Genomic DNA, 26,505 nt, shown 5'->3' on the forward strand with positions numbered 1-26,505 from the left:
GAGACTTGCAAAGAGACACCTGAAACCTTGGCCTAGTCAGCCGCCGGTGGGATGAGAGAGTAAATGCAGGACGATGATGCCCACCGGGAATTGGCCAGAGCCCAGAAAGAGACGGCTGCAGCAGTCCATCCTCGAAGTGTGGGAGAAACCATCAAGCATCGCGTAGGCGATTTTCACCACTGAGCTTTGTGCACTATTAATGGTGTCAGTAACTACAGGATATAACATATATACAGGGGGTCTGCAGATTTATGTGGGCCGGGAACCTCTAAAATAAGCAAATACTGCTTCAATGCATTGGAGATAAAAAAAAATTTAACTATACAAAAAGTTTTGACTAAAACTGTCCCACTTTGTCTGAACAGCTCCTATGCACAATTATGTGTTCCCATGGTTACAGACTTCAAACCTTCTCAGGTTAGTCCGATTGTGTAGGGGACTTCTACTGTCTGCAGGTTGTCTAGTAGGGAATGCTCAGACAGTGACACACGACTGCAGAATCCGACTACACAGGGTTTGTAGTCTGTCGCTAGGGAGAGGCATAGATTTGCAGGGGGGCTGTAGACACAAGACTGGAGGAGATTGTTTTCACGCGATTATTTATAAAGTATCTTCATCTTTTTCTATTTGATGCACTGAAGCAAAATCAAGTAGTGGAAGGGTGTTAGGAAATCCAGATGGCCTTGTGGATTTACCCTGGACGGTTAATGTGGCTGACGACGTCCGTTCCCCGGTTTCGCACACGTATGTTCCAGCATCTTCCTTTAGCAGGTTGTGAATCAGTAACTCCACCCTGCGATCTTTCATCTTCAGCTCATACTTATCGCTGGACCTCAGGAGGTTGCCGTCCTTCTTCCACTGCACAGAAGCTTTCTCGTTGGAGACTTCACAGGACAGTGTGGCGGTGGATCCCTCCTCGGCCTCCACACTCTGCACCTCACGTTTGAAGAAAGCCTGGACAGCTGGAATATGCAATATACACAGTCAGTAGGGTTATTCCGCCGAGTGGACCATGTCATGACGCTCACCGCATGCTCAAAATAATCAGTCTTATGGCTAATTCCAAAATCAGCTCTGCTAATGGTGTAACCATGAGAGTAATGGGACATGGAAAAGAGTCAACACCCGAAAGAAGCGGCAGGAGATGCAAGGACCTCACTGTCACCGGACTGTCATCGGTCGCAGGCAGTGTGGGCCATGTATGACTTATCACAACAAGAAGAACACATCGCCAACACCACATCTTATATAAATAACTGCCTCATAGGCCGACCATACACAGAAGACAAAGTGGGGACATCAACGGTCCCCTGACCACGCATGGTGTGGAAGAGAAGGATCAGGCATCTTGGATGCCGCGATGCTCATTCCTTCCAGTCGGCAGGAGAGAAGTCACTGAAAGATGACTCCGCCAAAGTCTGGAGGTGCACAGCAGAGTCTAGAGGAGAAGAGAACAGTCTGGAGGTGAACACAGGTACCAGGTGGCGTACAGAAGAGTCTTAGCTGGACATAAGGGTCTCAAGGAGGACAGTGGGGTCTGGAGGGGCACAGTGAATTCTGCAGAAAGGAGACAGAAGAGTCTGGAGGAGGGCAGAGAAAACTGGAGGAGGGCAGGGGAGACTGGAGGAGGGCAGAGGAAACCTGAGGAGGGCACGTGAGACTGGAGGAGGGCAGAGGAGACTGGAAGAAGACAGAGGTGGCTTGAGGAGGACAGAGGAGACTGGAGGAGGGCAGAGGAGACTGGAAGAGGACAGGGGAGACTGGAGGAGGGCAGAAGAGACTGGAGGAGGGCAGAAGAGACTGGAGGAGGGCAGAAGAGACTGAAGGAGGGCAGACAGGACAGGAGGAGGGCAGAGGAGACTGGAGAACAGAGGAGAATGGAGGACAGACAAGACTGGAGGAGAACAGAGGAAACTGGAGGTGGGCAGAGGAGACTGGAGGAGGGCAGAGGAGACTGGAGGAGGGCAGAGGAGACTGGAGGAGGGCAGAAGAGACTGGAGGAGGGCAGAAGAGACTGGAGGAGGGCAGAAGAGACTGGAGGAGGGCAGAAGAGACTGAAGGAGGGCAGAAGAGACTGAAGGAGGGCAGAGGAGACTGGAGAACAGAGGAGAATGGAGGACAGACAAGACTGGAGGAGAACAGAGGAAACTGGAGGTGGGCAGAGGAGACTGGAGGAGGGCAGAGGAGACTGGAGGAGGGCAGAGGAGACTGGAGGAGGGCAGGGGAGACTGAAGGAGGACAGAGGAGACTGGAGGAGGGCAGAGGAGACTGGAGGAGGGCAGAGGAGACTGGAGGAGGGCAGAGGAGACTGGAGGAGGGCAGAGGAGACTGGAGGAGGACAGAGGAGACTGGAGGAGGACAGAGGAGACTGGAGGAGGGCAGAGAAGACTAGAGAACAGAGGAGACTGGAGGAGGGCAGAGAAGAGTGGAAGAGGACAGAGGAGACTGGAGGATGGCACAAGAGAATGGAGGAGGGCAGAGGAGACTGGAGGACAGACGAGACTGGAGGAGGGCAGAGGAGACTGAAGGAGGACAGAGGAGACTAGAGGAGGGCACGGGAGACTGGAAGAGGACAGAGGAGACTGGAGGAGGGAAGAGGAGACTGGAGGAGGGAAGAGGAGACTGGAAGAGGACAGAGGAGACTAGAGGACAGCACAGGAGACTGGAGGAGGACAGAGGAGATTGGAGGAGGAAAGAGGAGACTGAAGAAGGACAAAGGAAATTGGAGGAGGGCAGAGGAGATTGGAGGAGGGCAGAGGAGACTGGAGGAGGGCAGAGGAGACTGGAGGAGGGCAGGGGAGACTGAAAGAGGAGACTGTAGGAGGACAGAGGAGACTGGAAGAGGGCAGAGAATACTGTAGGAAAACGGGAGACTGAAAAAGGATAGAGGAGACTACAGGAGGGCAGGGGAGAATGGATGAGGACAGAGGAGACTGGAGGAGGACACGAGAGACAGGAGGAGAGCAGGGGAGAATGGAAGAGGACAGAGGAGACTGGAGGACAGAGAAGAATGAATGAGGACAGAGGTGACTAGAGGAGGGCAGAGGAAATTGGAAGAGGGCACAGGAGACTGGAGGAGCACACGAGAGACTGGAGGAGGGCAGAGGAGACTACAGGAGGGCAGAGGAGACTGGAGGAGGACAGAGGAGACTGGAGGAGGACAGAGGAGAATGAAGGATAGTAGGGGAGCTTGGAAGAGGAGAGAGCAAACTGGACAAGAGCAGAGGAGACTGAAGGAGGGCACAGGAGAATGGAAGAGTGCACGAGAGACAGGAGGAGGGCAGAGGAGACTGGAAGAAGGTAGGGGAGACTGCAAGAGGATAGAGGAGACTAGAGGAGGGAAGAGGAGACTGGAGGAGAGCAGAAGAGATTGGAGGAGGGCACGGGAGACTGGAGAAGAGCAAGGGAGACTGAAAGAGGAGACTGAAGGAGGACAGAGGAGACTGAAGGAGGGCAGGGGAGACTAGAGGAGGACAGAGGAGACTAAAAAAGGACACAAGAGACTGGAAGAGTGCAGGGGAGACTGGAAGAGGGCAGGGGAGACTGGAAGAGGAAAGAGGAGACTAGAGGAGGGAAGAGGAGACTGGAGGAGAGCAGAAGAGATTGGAGGAGGGCACGGGAGACCAGAGAAGGGCAAGGGAGACTGAAAGAGGAGACTGAAGGAGGACAGAGAAGACTGAAGGAGGGCAGGGGAGACTAGAGGAGGACAGAGGAGACTAAAAAAGGACACAAGAGACTGGAAGAGTGCAGGGGAGACTGGAAGAGGGCAGGGGAGACTGGAAGAGGAAAGAGGAGACTAGAGGAGGGCAGGGGAATGTTGAAGAAACATGATTGGATGAAAAAAGAAAAGTCTAGAGGAAGGGACATAAGAGTTTACAAAGTACAGATATAACTTTTGCTTGTCACATCTGAAGTCTGTAGTTGATATGACGTCCAGTCGATAATCACAAAATGGACAACCATTTCTGTTGAGCCCTAAAAGAAAAAAACTATTCTATACAAAAATCAAGAATGGCTGGCAACCCATAGGTGTAGTCCAGGTAGTCAGTTGCCATAAACATCCTGGAAAACTGTTCTATATGTATTCTACTTGCTCATATGGTGCGATTAATTCCACAGCGCTGTACAGACATTATCATGACATGACTATCTGGCCACCAACCAGCACCTGTAGGACCCATGAATAATTTTGTATTCATGACCTTTCATGGAAAATTCATATTACAAGATTTACAAGTTGAACGGTCTATAATAATCCGGTCGTGTCCCATAATCTGAGACGTGATACGAGTTACATCTCCGGCAGTCGTACGGTTACAAGAAGCGCGTAGTGCGGCGCACGTAGGCAGAGGAGACGGCGAGGACGCTGCTGCTGCTTGACGGCTTCATCATGGGAACGGTTAGTTGGTAATTCTGGGTAAGTGATCAATCAGGATCTTTGTTCTCGGGAGTGATAGAATGATATTGTTACAATGTATCAAAGTTACAGAAGAGTTGTGTCAGACCAGAGAATACAACATGGAGGCAGGACCTGGCGACTCCATCTTCTACACATTTCATCATTTATCATCATCAGTCTTCGTTAGTCAATGGTCAGATGAAGATTAATTATTAATTATGTCTTACTAATAATTCTGGTCTTTCTGCATCTCCGTACTTCAGTTTCGGAAAAAAACACCACCTCAGATTCTCTAGGTGACATTAGCCCTATCTCATCTATCATTAAGTTGCAATATCTCCTGATGTTTTAATGTTAATGACGGCCGTTCTCTATGGGTTACTTCACATATAGGACCGTGCTAGCTTTCGGTCTTTCATGGTCTTGGCTAGTTGTCTCACGGATGACCAGGATATTGATACTTGGAGGATCTTCTACGGTCCTCCCCATCTTAGGACCGGCCGGATCGTGTGGTTTGAAGGTCTCACATGAAGCACTTTCCGTCATCCATATATCTGAACTGGTAACTGAGGGCTTTTCTAGAATAATGAGACGACAGTCGTAGAGCGCGTCGTTTCCCATTCATTAAGTAGAAGCTTCATAGAATTAGTCATAGTATATACATAGTATATACTCATTTATATTTCCTATAATAAGGATTTAGCTAACTCCTCGTGTGACTCTGGATGGCTTCGGGATTTGGGGCACTTCCTAGCATTTTACTCAATCCAAGATATTTACTAATTTCATTGTTTTTGCTTTATTACCTTTCACTAAAAGTTTTACAGAAGTTTTCTGGTTCCCAGCTTCAAATGTGACCATGCCAGAGTCCTTCACACCCAAGTTCTTGAGCATCAGCGTGTGGTAACCCCCCGCCATGGTTCGCGTCTCATTCACGTCATTCGTATGTAATGGGGTTTTATCCAGAAACCATTGCACTTTCTGGTAATGAGCCGGAGAGATCCTACACTGAAACATGGCAGATTCGCCTTCATAAACGTCAACATCTTCCAGATCTTCTACTATAAGAACTTTGTGGCCTAAAATGAACACAGACAGTTGAGAAACCAAGATCCTGGGAGGTGAAGTGGATGACCGGAGTTTTGTAACTACTTGGTCATTCTCCAGATGCTCCAGGTTTTATATGGTCTGCGGTAGGTCGGACAAGAGACTTTTTTAGGGATGTCAATGTTCTGACGAGAAGTCGAACTGTATGGGCAAAGACAAGCTGACAAAACAATGGGGCGACACATCCGATACAGACTGACAAGTCAACATCTCCAGAAAACTACAAGGACAAAGACTATAAAATCTTAAGGTCATAGTGTGGACTGCAGTATGGAGACCACGCCATTATTACCTCTCCCACCTTACTGGATTAGTAGAGGGCCACAGATGTAGGAGCCATCAGCTCAGCACATGAGGAGTGATCCCCCGACCTCCACATTACAGAACAGGATCCTGCAGCCACTATGGCAGAGGTCGGAGGTTCAGCATATCGCGCTCCATCACCTACTGAGGTCAATAATCTTCTCACTCTCCCCTCAGTATCAAAACTTACAAAAAACCCACAAATGCAAATGTGCTGAGCTCCAGCTGCTCCAGTCTGAACAGTGCTCAACCATTAGCATCCCCTGCCCTATCCACCAGATGGCGGTGCACTAATACCGCAGGCACTGTTGGATATCGGCAGCGTGTGGCACTTAAGCTGTAACTTTGCTGAGACTAGTTGTCCCATTCCTGTCCAGCAGTGAACTGGTATGTAATTAGTTCTCTGCTGGGACTCATGGGCGGCTCCTTCTAATAAAGCCCAGCAGACAGTCTCTGGCTGCCAGTTATTAGTTCAGCTAGACCTGGTCACTCTGGTCTTTGCTCCTGTGTGATATTGTGTACATCCTGTTGTCTGACCTCGGCTTGGATTTGACCACCTGCTTGCCTTCTGATTTTGTCCCTGAATTGGTCACTTGATATAGACCCCACGTGACGATCCTATAGCCAGCTTGCTCCACCGGTCAGCAGCTGACGCCATGGCCCCTACCCAGGGATCCCTGTGTAAGTCCAGATCCCTATAGACAGGTTAAAGGGTGAGGGCTAGGACTACCCCTGGGATCTGGTAGATAGAATAGCTGGCACTAAGCCTGAATGTGGAAGTCCTATTAACAGCTGCCACGTTTCCACATACAGTGCCCCAGAAACAATGACTGACAGAGTATCGTCAGCTTATTAGTGGCATATGTGCAGTGCATTGCTGCATGGTATGGACAGCGTGCTACGAGCTGCGGGGTCCCGGCCAGACTGCTCATACCTGTGACAGTGAGGTAAGCCTTGCTCTGGGCGTCTCCGATGTCACAGATGTAAGTGTCATTGTCGTTCTTCTCCACTTCGTTGACGGTGAGGCTGAGGACATTCCCTTTCTGGCCGATCTCATATTTTTTGGATGTCTTCAGCTCAGTGATACTTTTCCTCCACTTCACGGTGAGAGGGCTTCTCTCTGTCTCACAGGCAAAGATGGCGGCTTCCCCCTCCTCGGTCTTCACATCTGAAATCTCCTTGGTGAATCTATTGGGTTTTTCTGAAGATACAAATATGGAGGCATCAAACTACAGGAACAAATCACCGATCTGTGTCCATCACAAGTTCAAGTCAAGGAATATCCCCCCACTAATAACCCGCAGACACCGTACTATAATATCCCCCCGCTAATAACCCGCAGACACCGGACTATAATATCCCCCCACTAATAACCAGCAGACACCGGACTATAATATCCCCCCGCTAATCACCCGCAGACACCGGACTATAATATCCCCCCGCTAATAACCCGCAGACACCGTACTATAATATCCCCCGCTAATCACCTGCAGACACCGGACTATAATATCCCCTCATTAATAACCAGCAGACACCAGACTATAATATCCCCCCGCTAATCACCTGCAGACACCGGACTATAATATCCCCCCGCTAATAACCCGCAGACACCGTACTATAATATCCCCCGCTAATCACCTGCAGACACCGGACTATAATATCCCCCCACTAATAACCAGCAGACACCGGACTATAATATCCCCCCGCTAATCACCTGCAGATACCGGACTATAATATCCCCCCACTAATAACCAGCAGATACCGGACTATAATATCCCCCCACTAATAACCCGCAGACACCGGACTATAATATCCCCCCACTAATAACCCGCAGACACCGGACTATAATATCCCCCCGCTAATAACCCGCAGACACCGGACTATAATATCCCCCCCGCTAATGACCTGCAGATACCGTACTATAATATCCCCCGCTAATCACCCATAGATACCGGACTATAATATCCCCCCACTAATAACCCGCAGACACCGGACTATAATATCCCCCCGCTAATCACCTGCAGATACCGGACTATAATATCCCCCCACTAATAACCCGCAGACACCGGACTATAATATCCCCCCACTAATAACCCGCAGACACCGGACTATAATATCCCCCCGCTAATAACCCGCAGACACCGGACTATAATATCCCCCCCGCTAATGACCTGCAGATACCGTACTATAATATCCCCCGCTAATCACCCATAGATACCGGACTATAATATCCCCCCACTAATAACCCGCAGACACCGGACTATAATATCCCCCCGCTAATCACCTGCAGATACCGGACTATAATATCCCCCCACTAATAACCCGCAGATACCGTACTATAATATCCCCCCACTAATAACCAGCAGACACCGGACTATAATATCCCCCCGCTAATCACCTGCAGATACCGGACTATAATTTCCCCCCACTAATAACCCGCAGACACCAGACTATAATATCCCCCCGCTAATCACCTGCAGATACCGGACTATAATATCCCCCCACTAATAACCCGCAGACACCGGACTATAATATCCCCCCACTAATAACCCGCAGACACCGGACTATAATATCCCCCCACTAATAACCCGCAGACACCGGACTATAATATCCCCCCCGCTAATATCCCGCAGACACCGGACTATAATATCCCCCCCGCTAATGACCTGCAGATACAGTACTATAATATCCCCCGCTAATCACCCATAGATACCGGACTATAATATCCCCCCACTAATAACAAGCAGACACCGGACTATAATATCCCCCCGATAATCACCTGCAGATACCGGACTATAATATCCCCCCACTAATAAACAGCAGACACCGGACTATAATATCCCCCCGCTAATCACCCGCAGACACCGGACTATAATATCCCCCCACTAATCACCTGCAGATACCGGACTATAATATCCCCCCACTAATAACCAGCAGACACCGGACTATAATATCCCCCCGCTAATAACCCGCAGACACCGGACTATAATATCCCCCCGCTAATCACCTGCAGATACCGGACTATAATATCCCCCCACTAATAACCCGCAGACACCGGACTATAATATCCCCCCCCCACTAATAACCCGCAGACACCGGACTATAATATCCCCCCGCTAATCACCCGCAGACACCGGACTATAATATCCCCCCGCTAATAACCCGCAGACACCAGACTATAATATCCCCCCGCTAATCACCTGCAGATACCGGACTATAATATCCCCCCACTAATAACCAGCAGACACCAGACTATAATATCCCCCCACTAATCACCTGCAGATACCGGACTATAATATCCACCCACTAATAACCAGCAGACACCGGACTATAATATCCCCCCACTAATAACCCGCAGACACCGGACTATAGTATCCCCCCGCTAATAACCCGCAGACACCGGACTATAATATCCCCCCCGCTAATGACCTGCAGATACCGTACTATAATATCCCCCGCTAATCACCCATAGATACCGGACTATAATATCCCCCCACTAATAACCCACAGACACCGGACTATAATATCCCCCCGCTAATCACCTGCAGATACCGGACTATAATATCCCCCCACTAATAACCAGCAGACACCGGACTATAATATCCCCCCGTTAATCACCCGCAGACACCGGACTATAATATCCCCCCGCTAATAACCCGCAGACACCAGACTATAATATCCCCCCGCTAATCACCTGCAGATACCGGACTATAATATCCCCTCACTAATAACCCGCAGACACCAGACTATAATATCCCCCCACTAATCACCTGCAGATACCGGACTATAATATCCACCCACTAATAACCCGCAGACACCGGACTATAATATCCCCCCACTAATAACCCGCAGACACCGGACTATAGTATCCCCCCGCTAATAACCCGCAGACACCGGACTATAATATCCCCCCCGCTAATGACCTGCAGATACCGTACTATAATATCCCCCGCTAATCACCCATAGATACCGGACTATAATATCCCCCCACTAATAACCCACAGACACCGGACTATAATATCCCCCCGCTAATCACCTGCAGATACCGGACTATAATATCCCCCCACTAATAACCAGCAGACACCGGACTATAATATCCCCCCGCTAATCACCTGCAGATACCGGACTATAATATCCCCCCACTAATAACCAGCAGACACCGGACTATAATATCCCCCCGCTAATCACCTGCAGACACCGGACTATAATATCCCCCCACTAATAACCCGCAGACACCGGACTATAATATCCCCCCGCTAATCACCTGCAGATACCGGACTATAATATCCCCCCGCTAATAACCCGCAGACACCGGACTATAATATCCCCCCGCTAATCACCTGCAGATACCGGACTATAATATCCCCCCACTAATAACCCGCAGACACCGGACTATAATATCCCCCCGCTAATCACCTGCAGATACCGGACTATAATATCCCCCCCCGCTAATAACCCGCAGACACCGGACTATAATATCCCCCCGCTAATAACCAGCAGATACCGGACTATAATATCCCCCCACTAATAACCCGCAGACACCGGACTATAAAATTCCCCCACTAATAACCCGCAGACACCGGACTATAATATCCCCCCCCGCTAATAACCCGCAGACACCGGACTATAATATCCCCCCCGCTAATGACCTGCAGATACCGGACTATAATATCCCCCCACTAATAACCAGCAGACACCGGACTATAATATCTCCCTGCTAATAACCCGCAGACACCGGACTATAATATCCCCCCGCTAATCACCTGCAGATACGGGACTATAATATCCCCCCACTAATAACCCGCAGACACCGGACTATAATATCCCCCCGCTAATCACCTGCAGATACCGGACTATAATATCCCCCCACTAATAACCAGCAGATACCGGACTATAATATCCCCCCACTAATAACCCGCAGACACCGGACTATAATATCCCCCCACTAATAACCCGCAGACACCGGACTATAATATCCCCCCACTAATAACCCGCAGACACCGAACTATAATATCCCCCCCGCTAATATCCCGCAGACACCGGACTATAATATCCCCCCCGCTAATGACCTGCAGATACCGTACTATAATATCCCCCGCTAATCACCCATAGATACCGGACTATAATATCCCCCCACTAATAACCCACAGACACCGGACTATAATATCCCCCCGCTAATCACCTGCAGATACCGGACTATAATATCCCCCCACTAATAACCAGCAGACACCGGACTATAATATCCCCCCGCTAATCACCTGCAGATACCGGACTATAATATCCCCCCACTAATAACCAGCAGACACCGGACTATAATATCCCCCCGCTAATCACCTGCAGACACCGGACTATAATATCCCCCCACTAATAACCCGCAGACACCGGACTATAATATCCCCCCGCTAATCACCTGCAGATACCGGACTATAATATCCCCCCGCTAATAACCCGCAGACACCGGACTATAATATCCCCCCGCTAATCACCTGCAGATACCGGACTATAATATCCCCCCACTAATAACCCGCAGACACCGGACTATAATATCCCCCCGCTAATCACCTGCAGATACCGGACTATAATATCCCCCCACTAATAACCAGCAGACACCGGACTATAATATCCCCCTGCTAATCACCTGCAGATACCGGACTATAATATCCCCCCACTAATAACCCGCAGACACCGGACTATAATATCCCCCCGCTAATCACCTGCAGATACCGGACTATAATATCCCCCCACTAATAACCCGCAGACACCGGACTATAATATCCCCCCACTAATAACCCGCAGACACCGGACTATAAAATTCCCCCACTAATAACCCGCAGACACCGGACTATAATATCCCCCCCCGCTAATAACCCGCAGACACCGGACTATAATATCCCCCCCGCTAATGACCTGCAGATACCGTACTATAATATCCCCCGCTAATCACCCATAGATACCGGACTATAATATTCCCCCACTAATAAAGCGCAGACACCGGACTATAATATCCCCCCGCTAATCACCTGCAGATACCGGACTATAATATCCCCCCACTAATAACCAGCAGACACCGGACTATAATATCCCCCCGCTAATCACCCGCAGACACCGGACTATAATATCCCCCCGCTAATCACCTGCAGATACCGGACTATAATATCCCCCCACTAATAACCAGCAGACAACGGACAATAATATCCCCCCGCTAATAACCCGCAGACACCGGACTATAATATCCCTCCGCTAATCACCTGCAGATACCGGACTATAATATCCCCCCACTAATAACCCGCAGACACCGGACTATAATATCCCCCCACTAATAACCCGCAGACACCGGACAATAATATCCCCCCACTAATAACCCGCAGACACCGGACTATAATATCCCCCCGCTAATCACCTGCAGATACCGGACTATAATATCCCCCCACTAATAACCAGCAGACACCGGACTATAATATCCCCCTGCTAATCACCTGCAGATACCGGACTATAATATCCCCCCACTAATAACCCGCAGACACCGGACTATAATATCCCCCCGCTAATCACCTGCAGATACCGGACTATAATATCCCCCCACTAATAACCCGCAGACACCGGACTATAATATCCCCCCACTAATAACCCGCAGACACCGGACTATAAAATTCCCCCACTAATAACCCGCAGACACCGGACTATAATATCCCCCCCCGCTAATAACCCGCAGACACCGGACTATAATATCCCCCCCGCTAATGACCTGCAGATACCGTACTATAATATCCCCCGCTAATCACCCATAGATACCGGACTATAATATTCCCCCACTAATAAAGCGCAGACACCGGACTATAATATCCCCCCGCTAATCACCTGCAGATACCGGACTATAATATCCCCCCACTAATAACCAGCAGACACCGGACTATAATATCCCCCCGCTAATCACCCGCAGACACCGGACTATAATATCCCCCCGCTAATCACCTGCAGATACCGGACTATAATATCCCCCCACTAATAACCAGCAGACAACGGACAATAATATCCCCCCGCTAATAACCCGCAGACACCGGACTATAATATCCCTCCGCTAATCACCTGCAGATACCGGACTATAATATCCCCCCACTAATAACCCGCAGACACCGGACTATAATATCCCCCCACTAATAACCCGCAGACACCGGACAATAATATCCCCCCGCTAATCACCCGCAGACACCGGACTATAATATCCCCCCGTTAATGACCGGCAGACACCGGACTATAATATCCCCCCGTTAATAACCGGCAGACACCGGACTATAATATCCCCCCGCTAATCACCTGCAGATACCGGACTATAATATCCCCCCACTAATAACCAGCAGACACCGGACTATAATATCCCCCCGCTAATCACCTGCAGATACCGGACTATAATATCCCCCCACTAATAACCAGCAAACACCGGACCATAATATCCCCCCGCTAATCACCTGCAGATACAGGACTATAATATCCCCCCACTAATAACCCGCAGACACCAGACTATAATATCCCCCCGCTAATCACCTGCAGATACAGGACTATAATATCCCCCCACTAATAACCCGCAGACACCGGACTATAATATCCCCCATCTAATAACCCGCAGACATCGGACTATAATATCCCCCCGCTAATAACCCGCAGACACCGGACTATAATATCCCCCCCGCTAATGACCTGCAGATACCGTACTATAATATCCCCCGCTAATCAACCATAGATACCGGACTATAATATCCCCCCACTAATAACCCGCAGACACCGGACTATAATATCCCCCCACTAATAACCTGCAGATACCGCACTATAATATCCCCCCACTAATAACCAGCAGACACCAGACTATAATATCCCCCCGCTAATAACCCGCAGACACCGGACTATAATATCCCCCCGCTAATCACCTGCAGATACCGGACTATAATATCCCCCCACTAATAACCAGCAGACACCGGACTATAATATCTCCCCGCTAATAACCCGCAGACACCGGACTATAATATCCCCCCGCTAATCACCTGCAGATACCGGACTATAATATCCCCCCACTAATAACCCGCAGACACCGGACTATAATATCCCCCCGCTAATCACCTGCAGATACCGGACTATAATATCCCCCCACTAATAACCAGCAGACACCGGACTATAATATCCCCCCGCTAATCACCTGCAGATACCGGACTATAATTTCCCCCCACTAATAACCAGCAGACAACGGACTATAATATCCCCCCGCTAATAACCCGCAGACACCGGACTATAATATCCCCCCGCTAATCAACTGCAGATACCGGACTATAATATCCCCCCACTAATAACCCGCAGACACCGGACTATAATATCCCCCGCTAATCACCCATAGATACCGGACTATAATATCCCCCCACTAATAACCAGCAGACACCGGACTATAATATCTCCCCGCTAATAACCCGCAGACACCGGACTATAATATCTCCCCGCTAATAACCCGCAGACACCGGACTATAATATCCCCCCGCTAATCACCTGCAGATACCGGACTATAATATCCCCCCACTAATAACCAGCAGACACCGGACTATAATATCTCCCTGCTAATAACCCGCAGACACCGGACTATAATATCCCCCCGCTAATCACCTGCAGATACGGGACTATAATATCCCCCCACTAATAACCCGCAGACACCGGACTATAATATCCCCCCGCTAATCACCTGCAGATACCGGACTATAATATCCCCCCACTAATAACCAGCAGATACCGGACTATAATATCCCCCCACTAATAACCCGCAGACACCGGACTATAATATCCCCCCACTAATAACCCGCAGACACCGGACTATAATATCCCCCCACTAATAACCCGCAGACACCGAACTATAATATCCCCCCCGCTAATATCCCGCAGACACCGGACTATAATATCCCCCCCGCTAATGACCTGCAGATACCGTACTATAATATCCCCCGCTAATCACCCATAGATACCGGACTATAATATCCCCCCACTAATAACCCGCAGACACCGGACTATAATATCCCCCCGATAATCACCTGCAGATACCGGACTATAATATCCCCCCACTAATAAACAGCAGACACCGGACTATAATATCCCCCCGCTAATCACCCGCAGACACCGGACTATAATATCCCCCCGCTAATCACCTGCAGATACCGGACTATAATATCCCCCCACTAATAACCAGCAGACACCGGACTATAATATCCCCCCGCTAATAACCCGCAGACACCGGACTATAATATCCCCCCGCTAATCACCTGCAGATACCGGACTATAATATCCCCCCACTAATAACCCGCAGACACCGGACTATAATATCCCCCCACTAATAACCCGCAGACACCGGACTATAATATCCCCCCGCTAATCACCCGCAGACACCGGACTATAATATCCCCCCGCTAATAACCCGCAGACACCAGACTATAATATCCCCCCGCTAATCACCTGCAGATACCGGACTATAATATCCCCCCACTAATAACCAGCAGACACCGGACTATAATATCCCCCCGCTAATCACCTGCAGATACCGGACTATAATATCCCCCAATAATAACCCGCAGACACCAGACTATAATATCCCCCCACTAATCACCTGCAGATACCGGACGATAATATCCACCCACTAAAAACCCGCAGACACCGGACTATAATATCCCCCCACTAATAACCTGCAGACACCGGACTATAGTATCCCCCCGCTAATAACCCGCAGACACCGGACTATAATATCCCCCCCGCTAATGACCTGCAGATACCATACTATAATATCCCCCGCTAATCACCCATAGATACCGGACTATAATATCCCCCCACTAATAACCCACAGACACCGGACTATAATATCCCCCCGCTAATCACCTGCAGATACCGGACTATAATATCCCCCCACTAATAACCAGCAGACACCGGACTATAATATCCCCCCGCTAATCACCTGCAGATACCGGACTATAATATCCCCCCACTAATAACCAGCAGACACCGGACTATAATATCCCCCCGCTAATCACCCGCAGATACCGGACTATAATATCCCCCCACTAATAACCCGCAGACACCGGACTATAATATCCCCCCACTAATAACCCGCAGACACCGGACTATAATATCCCCCCGCTAATCACCTGCAGATACCGGACTATAATATCCCCCCGCTAATAACCCGCAGACACCGGACTATAATATCCCCCCGCTAATCACCTGCAGATACCGGACTATAATATCCCCCCACTAATAACCCGCAGACACCGGACTATAGTATCCCCCCGCTAATAACCCGCAGACACCGGACTATAATATCCCCCCCGCTAATGACCTGCAGATACCGTACTATAATATCCCCCGCTAATCACCCATAGATACCGGACTATAATATCCCCCCACTAATAACCCACAGACACCGGACTATAATATCCCCCCGCTAATCACCTGCAGATACCGGACTATAATATCCCCCCACTAATAACCAGCAGACACCGGACTATAATATCCCCCCGCTAATCACCTGCAGACACCGGACTATAATATCCCCCCGCTAATAACCCGCAGACACCAGACTATAATATCCCCCCGCTAATCACCTGCAGATACCGGACTATAATATCCCCCCACTAATAACCCGCAGACACCAGACTATAATATCCCCCCACTAATCACCTGCAGATACCGGACTATAATATCCACCCACTAATAACCCGCAGACACCGGACTATAATATCCCCCCACTAATAACCCGCAGACACCGGACTATAGTATCCCCCCGCTAATAACCCGCAGACACCGGACCATAATATCCCCCCCGCTAATGACCTGCAGATACCGTACTATAATATCCCCCGCTAATCACCCATAGATACCGGACTATAATATCCCCCCACTAATAACCCACAGACACCGGACTATAATATCCCCCCGCTAATCACCTGCAGATACCGGACTATAATATCCCCCCACTAATAACCAGCAGACACCGGACTATAATATCCCACCGCTAATCACCTGCAGATACCGGACTATAATATCCCCCCACTAATAACCAGCAGACACCGGACTATAATATCCCCCCGCTAATCACCTGCAGACACCGGACTATAATATCCCCCCACTAATAACCCGCAGACACCGGACTATAATATCCCCCCGCTAATCACCTGCAGATACCGGACTATAATATCCCCCCGCTAATAACCCGCAGACACCGGACTATAATATCCCCCCGCTAATCACCTGCAGATACCGGACTATAATATCCCCCCACTAATAACCCGCAGACACCGGACTATAATATCCCCCCGCTAATCACCTGCAGATACCGGACTATAATATCCCCCCACTAATAACCCGCAGACACCGGACTATAATATCCCCCCACTAATAACCCGCAGACACCGGACTATAAAATTCCCCCACTAATAACCCGCAGACACCGGACTATAATATCCCCCCCCGCTAATAGCCCGCAGACACCGGACTATAATATCCCCCCCCGCTAATGACCTGCAGATACCGTACTATAATATCCCCCGCTAATCACCCATAGATACCGGACTATAATATTCCCCCACTAATAACCCGCAGACACCGGACTATAATATCCCCCCGCTAATCACCTGCAGATACCGGACTATAATATCCCCCCACTAATAACCAGCAGACACCGGACTATAATATCCCCCCGCTAATCACCCGCAGACACCGGACTATAATATCCCCCCGCTAATCACCTGCAGATACCGGACTATAATATCCCCCCACTAATAACCAGCAGACACCGGACTATAATATCCCCCCGCTAATCACCCGCAGACACCGGACTATAATATCCCCCCGCTAATCACCTGCAGATACCGGACTATAATATCCCCCCACTAATAACCAGCAGACAACGGACAATAATATCCCCCCGCTAATAACCCGCAGACACCGGACTATAATATCCCTCCGCTAATCACCTGCAGATACCGGACTATAATATCCCCCCACTAATAACCCGCAGACACCGGACTATAATATCCCCCCACTAATAACCCGCAGACACCGGACAATAATATCCCCCCGCTAATCACCCGCAGACACCGGACTATAATATCCCCCCGTTAATAACCGGCAGACACCGGACTATAATATCCCCCCGTTAATAACCGGCAGACACCGGACTATAATATCCCCCCGCTAATCACCTGCAGATACCGGACTATAATATCCCCCCACTAATAACCAGCAGACACCGGACTATAATATCCCCCCGCTAATCACCTGCAGATACCGGACTATAATATCCCCCCACTAATAACCAGCAAACACCGGACTATAATATCCCCCCGCTAATCACCTGCAGATACAGGACTATAATATCCCCCCACTAATAACCCGCAGACACCAGACTATAATATCCCCCCGCTAATCACCTGCAGATACAGGACTATAATATCCCCCCACTAATAACCCGCAGACACCGGACTATAATATCCCCCAACTAATAACCCGCAGACATCGGACTATAATATCCCCCCGCTAATAACCCGCAGACACCGGACTATAATATCCCCCCCGCTAATGACCTGCAGATACCGTACTATAATATCCCCCGCTAATCAACCATAGATACCGGACTATAATATCCCCCCACTAATAACCCGCAGACACCGGACTATAATATCCCCCCACTAATAACCTGCAGACACCGCACTATAATATCCCCCCACTAATAACCAGCAGACACCAGACTATAATATCCCCCCGCTAATAACCCGCAGACACCGGACTATAATATCCCCCCGCTAATCACCTGCAGATACCGGACTATAATATCCCCCCACTAATAACCAGCAGACACCGGACTATAATATCTCCCCGCTAATAACCCGCAGACACCGGACTATAATATCCCCCCGCTAATCACCTGCAGATACCGGACTATAATATCCCCCCACTAATAACCCGCAGACACCGGACTATAATATCCCCCCGCTAATCACCTGCAGATACCGGACTATAATATCCCCCCACTAATAACCAGCAGACACCGGACTATAATATCCCCCCGCTAATCACCTGCAGATACCGGACTATAATTTCCCCCCACTAATAACCAGCAGACAACGGACTATAATATCCCCCCGCTAATAACCCGCAGACACCGGACTATAATATCCCCCCGCTAATCAACTGCAGATACCGGACTATAATATCCCCCCACTAATAACCCGCAGACACCGGACTATAATATCCCCCGCTAATCACCCATAGATACCGGACTATAATATCCCCCCACTAATAACCAGCAGACACCGGACTATAATATCTCCCCGCTAATAACCCGCAGACACCGGACTATAATATCTCCCTGCTAATAACCCGCAGACACCGGACTATAATATCCCCCCGCTAATCACCTGCAGATACCGGACTATAATATCCCCCCACTAATAACCAGCAGACACCGGACTATAATATCTCCCTGCTAATAACCCGCAGACACCGGACTATAATATCCCCCCGCTAATCACCTGCAGATACGGGACTATAATATCCCCCCACTAATAACCCGCAGACACCGGACTATAATATCCCCCCGCTAATCACCTGCAGATACCGGACTATAATATCCCCCCACTAATAACCAGCAGATACCGGACTATAATATCCCCCCACTAATAACCCGCAGACACCGGACTATAATATCCCCCCACTAATAACCCGCAGACACCGGACTATAATATCCCCCCACTAATAACCCGCAGACACCGAACTATAATATCCCCCCCGCTAATATCCCGCAGACACCGGACTATAATATCCCCCCCGCTAATGACCTGCAGATACCGTACTATAATATCCCCCGCTAATCACCCATAGATACCGGACTATAATATCCCCCCACTAATAACCCGCAGACACCGGACTATAATATCCCCCCGATAATCACCTGCAGATACCGGACTATAATATCCCCCCACTAATAAACAGCAGACACCGGACTATAATATCCCCCCGCTAATCACCCGCAGATACCGGACTATAATATCCCCCCGCTAATCACCTGCAGATACCGGACTATAATATCCCCCCACTAATAACCAGCAGACACCGGACTATAATATCCCCCCGCTAATAACCCGCAGACACCGGACTATAATATCCCCCCGCTAATCACCTGCAGATACCGGACTATAATATCCCCCCACTAATAACCCGCAGACACCGGACTATAATATCCCCCCACTAATAACCCGCAGACACCGGACTATAATATCCCCCCGCTAATCACCCGCAGACACCGGACTATAATATCCCCCCGCTAATAACCCGCAGACACCAGACTATAATATCCCCCCGCTAATCACCTGCAGATACCGGACTATAATATCCCCCCACTAATAACCAGCAGACACCGGACTATAATATCCCCCCGCTAATCACCTGCAGATACCGGACTATAATATCCCCCCAATAATAACCCGCAGACACCAGACTATAATATCCCCCCACTAATCACCTGCAGATACCGGACTATAATATCCACCCACTAAAAACCCGCAGACACCGGACTATAATATCCCCCCACTAATAACCCGCAGACACCGGACTATAGTATCCCCCCGCTAATAACCCGCAGACACCGGACTATAATATCCCCCCCGCTAATGACCTGCAGATACCATACTATAATATCCCCCGCTAATCACCCATAGATACCGGACTATAATATCCCCCCACTAATAACCCACAGACACCGGACTATAATATCCCCCCGCTAATCACCTGCAGATACCGGACTATAATATCCCCCCACTAATAACCAGCAGACACCGGACTATAATATCCCCCCGCTAATCACCTGCAGATACCGGACTATAATATCCCCCCACTAATAACCAGCAGACACCGGACTATAATATCCCCCCGCTAATCACCCGCAGATACCGGACTATAATATCTCCCCACTAATAACCCGCAGACACCGGACTATAATATCCCCCCACTAATAACCCGCAGACACCGGACTATAATATCCCCCCGCTAATCACCTGCAGATACCGGACTATAATATCCCCCCGCTAATAACTCGCAGACACCGGACTATAATATCCCCCCGCTAATCACCTGCAGATACCGGACTATAATATCCCCCCACTAATAACCCGCAGACACCGGACTATAGTATCCCCCCGCTAATAACCCGCAGACACTGGACTATAATATCCCCCCCGCTAATGACCTGCAGATACCGTACTATAATATCCCCCGCTAATCACCCATAGATACCGGACTATAATATCCCCCCACTAATAACCCACAGACACCGGACTATAATATCCCCCCGCTAATCACCTGCAGATACCGGACTATAATATCCCCCCACTAATAACCAGCAGACACCGGACTATAATATCCCCCCGCTAATCACCTGCAGACACCGGACTATAATATCCCCCCGCTAATAACCCGCAGACACCAGACTAAATATCCCCCCGCTAATCACCTGCAGATACCGGACTATAATATCCCCCCACTAATAACCCGCAGACACCAGACTATAATATCCCCCCACTAATCACCTGCAGATACCGGACTATAATATCCACCCACTAATAACCCGCAGACACCGGACTATAATATCCCCCCACTAATAACCCGCAGACACCGGACTATAGTATCCCCCCGCTAATAACCCGCAGACACCGGACCATAATATCCCCCCCGCTAATGACCTGCAGATACCGTACTATAATATCCCCCGCTAATCACCCATAGATACCGGACTATAATATCCCCCCACTAATAACCCACAGACACCGGACTATAATATCCCCCCGCTAATCACCTGCAGATACCGGACTATAATATCCCCCCACTAATAACCAGCAGACACCGGACTATAATATCCCCCCGCTAATCACCCGCAGACACCGGACTATAATATCCCCCCGCTAATCACCTGCAGATACCGGACTATAATATCCCCCCACTAATAACCAGCAGACAACGGACAATAATATCCCCCCGCTAATAACCCGCAGACAACGGACAATAATATCCCCCCGCTAATAACCGGCAGACACCGGACTATAATATCCCCCCGCTAATCACCTGCAGATACCGGACTATAATATCCCCCCGCTAATCACCTGCAGATACCGGACTATAATATCCCCCCACTAATAACCCGCAGACACCGGACTATAATATCCCCCCACTAATAACCCGCAGAAACCGGACAATAATATCCCCCCGCTAATCACCCGCAGACACCGGACTATAATATCCCCCCGTTAATAACCGGCAGACACCGGACTATAATATCCCCCCGCTAATCACCTGCAGATACCGGACTATAATATCCCCCCACTAATAACCAGCAGACACCGGACTATAATATCCCCCCGCTAATCACCTGCAGATACCGGACTATAATATCCCCCCACTAATAACCAGCAAACACCGGACTATAATATCCCCCCGCTAATCACCTGCAGATACAGGACTATAATATCCCCCCACTAATAACCCGCAGACACCAGACTATAATATCCCCCCGCTAATCACCTGTAGATACCGGACTATAATATCCCCCCACTAATAACCCGCAGACATCGGACTATAATATCCCCCCGCTAATAACCCGCAGACACCGGACTAGAATATCCCCCCCCGCTAATGACCTGCAGATACCGTACTATAATATCCCCCGCTAATCAACCATAGATACCGGACTATAATATCCCCCCACTAATAACCCGCAGACACCGGACTATAATATCCCCCCACTAATAACCTGCAGATACCGCACTATAATATCCCCCCACTAATAACCAGCAGACACCAGACTATAATATCCCCCCGCTAATAACCCGCAGACACCGGACTATAATATCCCCCCGCTAATCACCTGCAGATACCGGACTATAATATCCCCCCACTAATAACCAGCAGACACCGGACTATAATATCTCCCCGCTAATAACCCGCAGACACCGGACTATAATATCCCCCCGCTAATCACCTGCAGATACCGGACTATAATATCCCCCCACTAATAACCCGCAGACACCGGACTATAATATCCCCCCGCTAATCACCTGCAGATACCGGACTATAATATCCCCCCACTAATAACCAGCAGACACCGGACTATAATATCCCCCCGCTAATCACCTGCAGATACCGGACTATAATTTCCCCCCACTAATAACCAGCAGACAACGGACTATAATATCCCCCCGCTAATAACCCGCAGACACCGGACTATAATATCCCCCCGCTAATCAACTGCAGATACCGGACTATAATATCCCCCCACTAATAACCCGCAGACACCGGACTATAATATCCCCCCGCTAATCACCTGCAGATACCGGACTATAATATCCCCCCACTAATAACCCGCAGACACCGGACTATAATATCCCCCCACTAATAACCCGCAGACACCGGACTATAATATCCCCCCACTAATAACCCGCAGACACCGGACTATAATATCCCCCCCGCTAATATCCCGCAGACACCGGACTATAATATCCCCCCCGCTAATGACCTGCAGATACCGTACTATAATATCCCCCGCTAATCACCCATAGATACCGGACTATAATATCCCCCCACTAATAACCCGCAGACACCGGACTATAATATCCCCCCGATAATCACCTGCAGATACCGGACTATAATATCCCCCCACTAATAAACAGCAGACACCGGACTATAATATCCCCCCGCTAATCACCCGCAGACACCGGACTATAATATCCCCCCGCTAATCACCTGCAGATACCGGACTATAATATCCCCCCACTAATAACCAGCAGACACCGGACTATAATATCCCCCCGCAAATAACCCGCAGACACCGGACTATAATATCCCCCCGCTAATCACCTGCAGATAGCGGACTATAATATCCCCCCACTAATAACCCGCAGACACCGGACTATAATATCCCCCCACTAATAACCCGCAGACACCGGACTATAATATCCCCCCGCTAATCACCCGCAGACACCGGACTATAATATCCCCCCGCTAATAACCCGCAGACACCAGACTATAATATCCCCCCGCTAATCACCTGCAGATACCGGACTATAATATCCCCGCACTAATAACCAGCAGACACCGGACTATAATATCCCCCCGCTAATCACCTGCAGATACCGGACTATAATATCCCCCCACTAATAACCCGCAGACACCAGACTATAATATCCCCCCACTAATCACCTGCAGATACCGGACTATAATATCCACCCACTAATAACCCGCAGACACCGGACTATAATATCCCCCCACTAATAACCCGCAGACACCGGACTATAGTATCCCCCCGCTAATAACCCGCAGACACCGGACTATAATATCCCCCCCGCTAATGACCTGCAGATACCGTACTATAATATCCCCCGCTAATCACCCATAGATAAGGGACTATAATATCCCCCCACTAATAACCCACAGACACCGGACTATAATATCCCCCCGCTAATCACCTGCAGATACCGGACTATAATATCCCCCCACTAATAACCAGCAGACACCGGACTATAATATCCCCCCGCTAATCACCTGCAGATACCGGACTATAATATCCCCCCACTAATAACCCGCAGACACCGGACTATAATATCCCCCCACTAATAACCCGCAGACACCGGTCTATAATATCCCCCCGCTAATAACCCGCAGACACCGGACTATAATATCCCCCCGCTAATAACCCGCAGACACCGGACTATAATATCCCCCCGCTAATCACCTGCAGATACCGGACTATAATATCCCCCCACTAATAACCCGCAGACACCGGACTATAATATCCCCCCGCTAATCACCTGCAGATACCGGACTATAATATCCCCCCACTAATAACCAGCAGACACCGGACTATAATATCCCCCTGCTAATCACCTGCAGATACCGGACTATAATATCCCCCCACTAATAACCCGCAGACACCGGACTATAATATCCCCCCGCTAATTACCCGCAGACACCGGACTATAATATCCCCCCACTAATAACCCGCAGACACCGGACTATAATATCCCCCCACTAATAACCCGCAGACACCGGACTATAATATTCCCCCACTAATAACCCGCAGACACCGGACTATAATATCCCCCCCGCTAATAACCCGCAGACACCGGACTATAATATCCCCCCCGCTAATGACCTGCAGATACCGTACTATAATATCCCCCGCTAATCACCCATAGATACCGGACTATAATATTCCCCCACTAATAACCCGCAGACACCGGACTATAATATCCCCCCGCTAATCACCTGCAGATACCGGACTATAATATCCCCCCACTAATAACCAGCAGACACCGGACTATAATTTCCCCCCGCTAATCACCCGCAGACACCGGACTATAATATCCCCCCGCTAATCACCTGCAGATACCGGACTATAATATCCCCCCACTAATAACCAGCAGACAACGGACAATAATATCCCCCCGCTAATAACCCGCAGACACCGGACTATAATATCCCCACGCTAATCACCTGCAGATACCGGACTATAATATCCCCCCACTAATAACCCGCAGACACCGGACTATAATATCCCCCCACTAATAACCCGCAGGCACCGGACAATAATATCCCCCCGCTAATCACCCGCAGACACTGGACTATAATATCCCCCCGTTAATAACCGGCAGACACCGGACTATAATATCCCCCCGATAATCACCTGCAGATACCGGACTATAATATCCCCCCACTAATAACCCGCAGACACCGGACTATAATATCCCCCCACTAATAACCCGCAGACACCGGACTATAATATTCCCCCACTAATAACCCGCAGACACCGGACTATAATATCCCCCCCGCTAATAACCCACAGACACCGGACTATAATATCCCCCCCGCTAATGACCTGCAGATACCGTACTATAATATCCCCCGCTAATCACCCATAGATACCGGACTATAATATTCCCCCACTAATAACCCGCAGACACCGGACTATAATATCCCCCCGCTAATCACCTGCAGATACCGGACTATAATATCCCCCCACTAATAACCAGCAGACACCGGACTATAATATCCCCCCGCTAATCACCCACAGACACCGGACTATAATATCCCCAAGCTAATCACCTGCAGATACCGGACTATAATATCCCCCCACTAATAACCAGCAGACAACGGACAATAATATCCCCCCGCTAATAACCCGCAGACACCGGACTATAATATCCCCCCGCTAATCACCTGCAGATACCGGACTATAATATCCCCCCACTAATAACCCGCAGACACCGGACAATAATATCCCCCCACTAATAACCCGCAGACACCGGACAATAATATCCCCCCGCTAATCACCAGCAGACACCGGACTATAATATCCCCCCGTTAATAACCGGCAGACACCGGACTATAATATCCCCCCGCTAATCACCTGCAGATACCGGACTATAATATCCCCCCACTAATAACCAGCAGACACCGGACTATAATATCCCCCCGCTAATCACCTGCAGATACCGGACTATAATATCCCCCCACTAATAACCAGCAGACACCGGACTATAATATCCCCCCGCTAATCACCTGCAGATACAGGAATATAATATCCCCCCACTAATAACCCGCAGACACCAGACTATAATATCCCCCCGCTAATCACC

General features: G+C 49.4%; 1 protein-coding gene across 1 annotated transcript in view; it reads right to left on the reverse strand.

The window, feature by feature from the left end:
* The window catches only part of OBSCN (obscurin, cytoskeletal calmodulin and titin-interacting RhoGEF), a 528,918-nt gene that overhangs the window by 299,235 nt on the left and 203,178 nt on the right, over positions 1-26,505 (reverse strand). The window contains exons 34-35 of the mRNA XM_073676881.1: positions 6,744-7,010; positions 696-962 (exon numbers count right to left, since the gene is read on the reverse strand). Coding sequence (XP_073532982.1) covers positions 696-962; positions 6,744-7,010 — 534 coding nt within the window. The remainder of the gene's footprint in view (positions 1-695; positions 963-6,743; positions 7,011-26,505) is intronic.

This window comes from Phyllobates terribilis, unplaced genomic scaffold (assembly GCF_046119375.1).
Source record: "Phyllobates terribilis strain yellow unplaced genomic scaffold, ASM4611937v1 Scaffold_4__5_contigs__length_816908805, whole genome shotgun sequence".
NCBI classification, from domain to species: Eukaryota; Metazoa; Chordata; class Amphibia; order Anura; family Dendrobatidae; genus Phyllobates; species Phyllobates terribilis.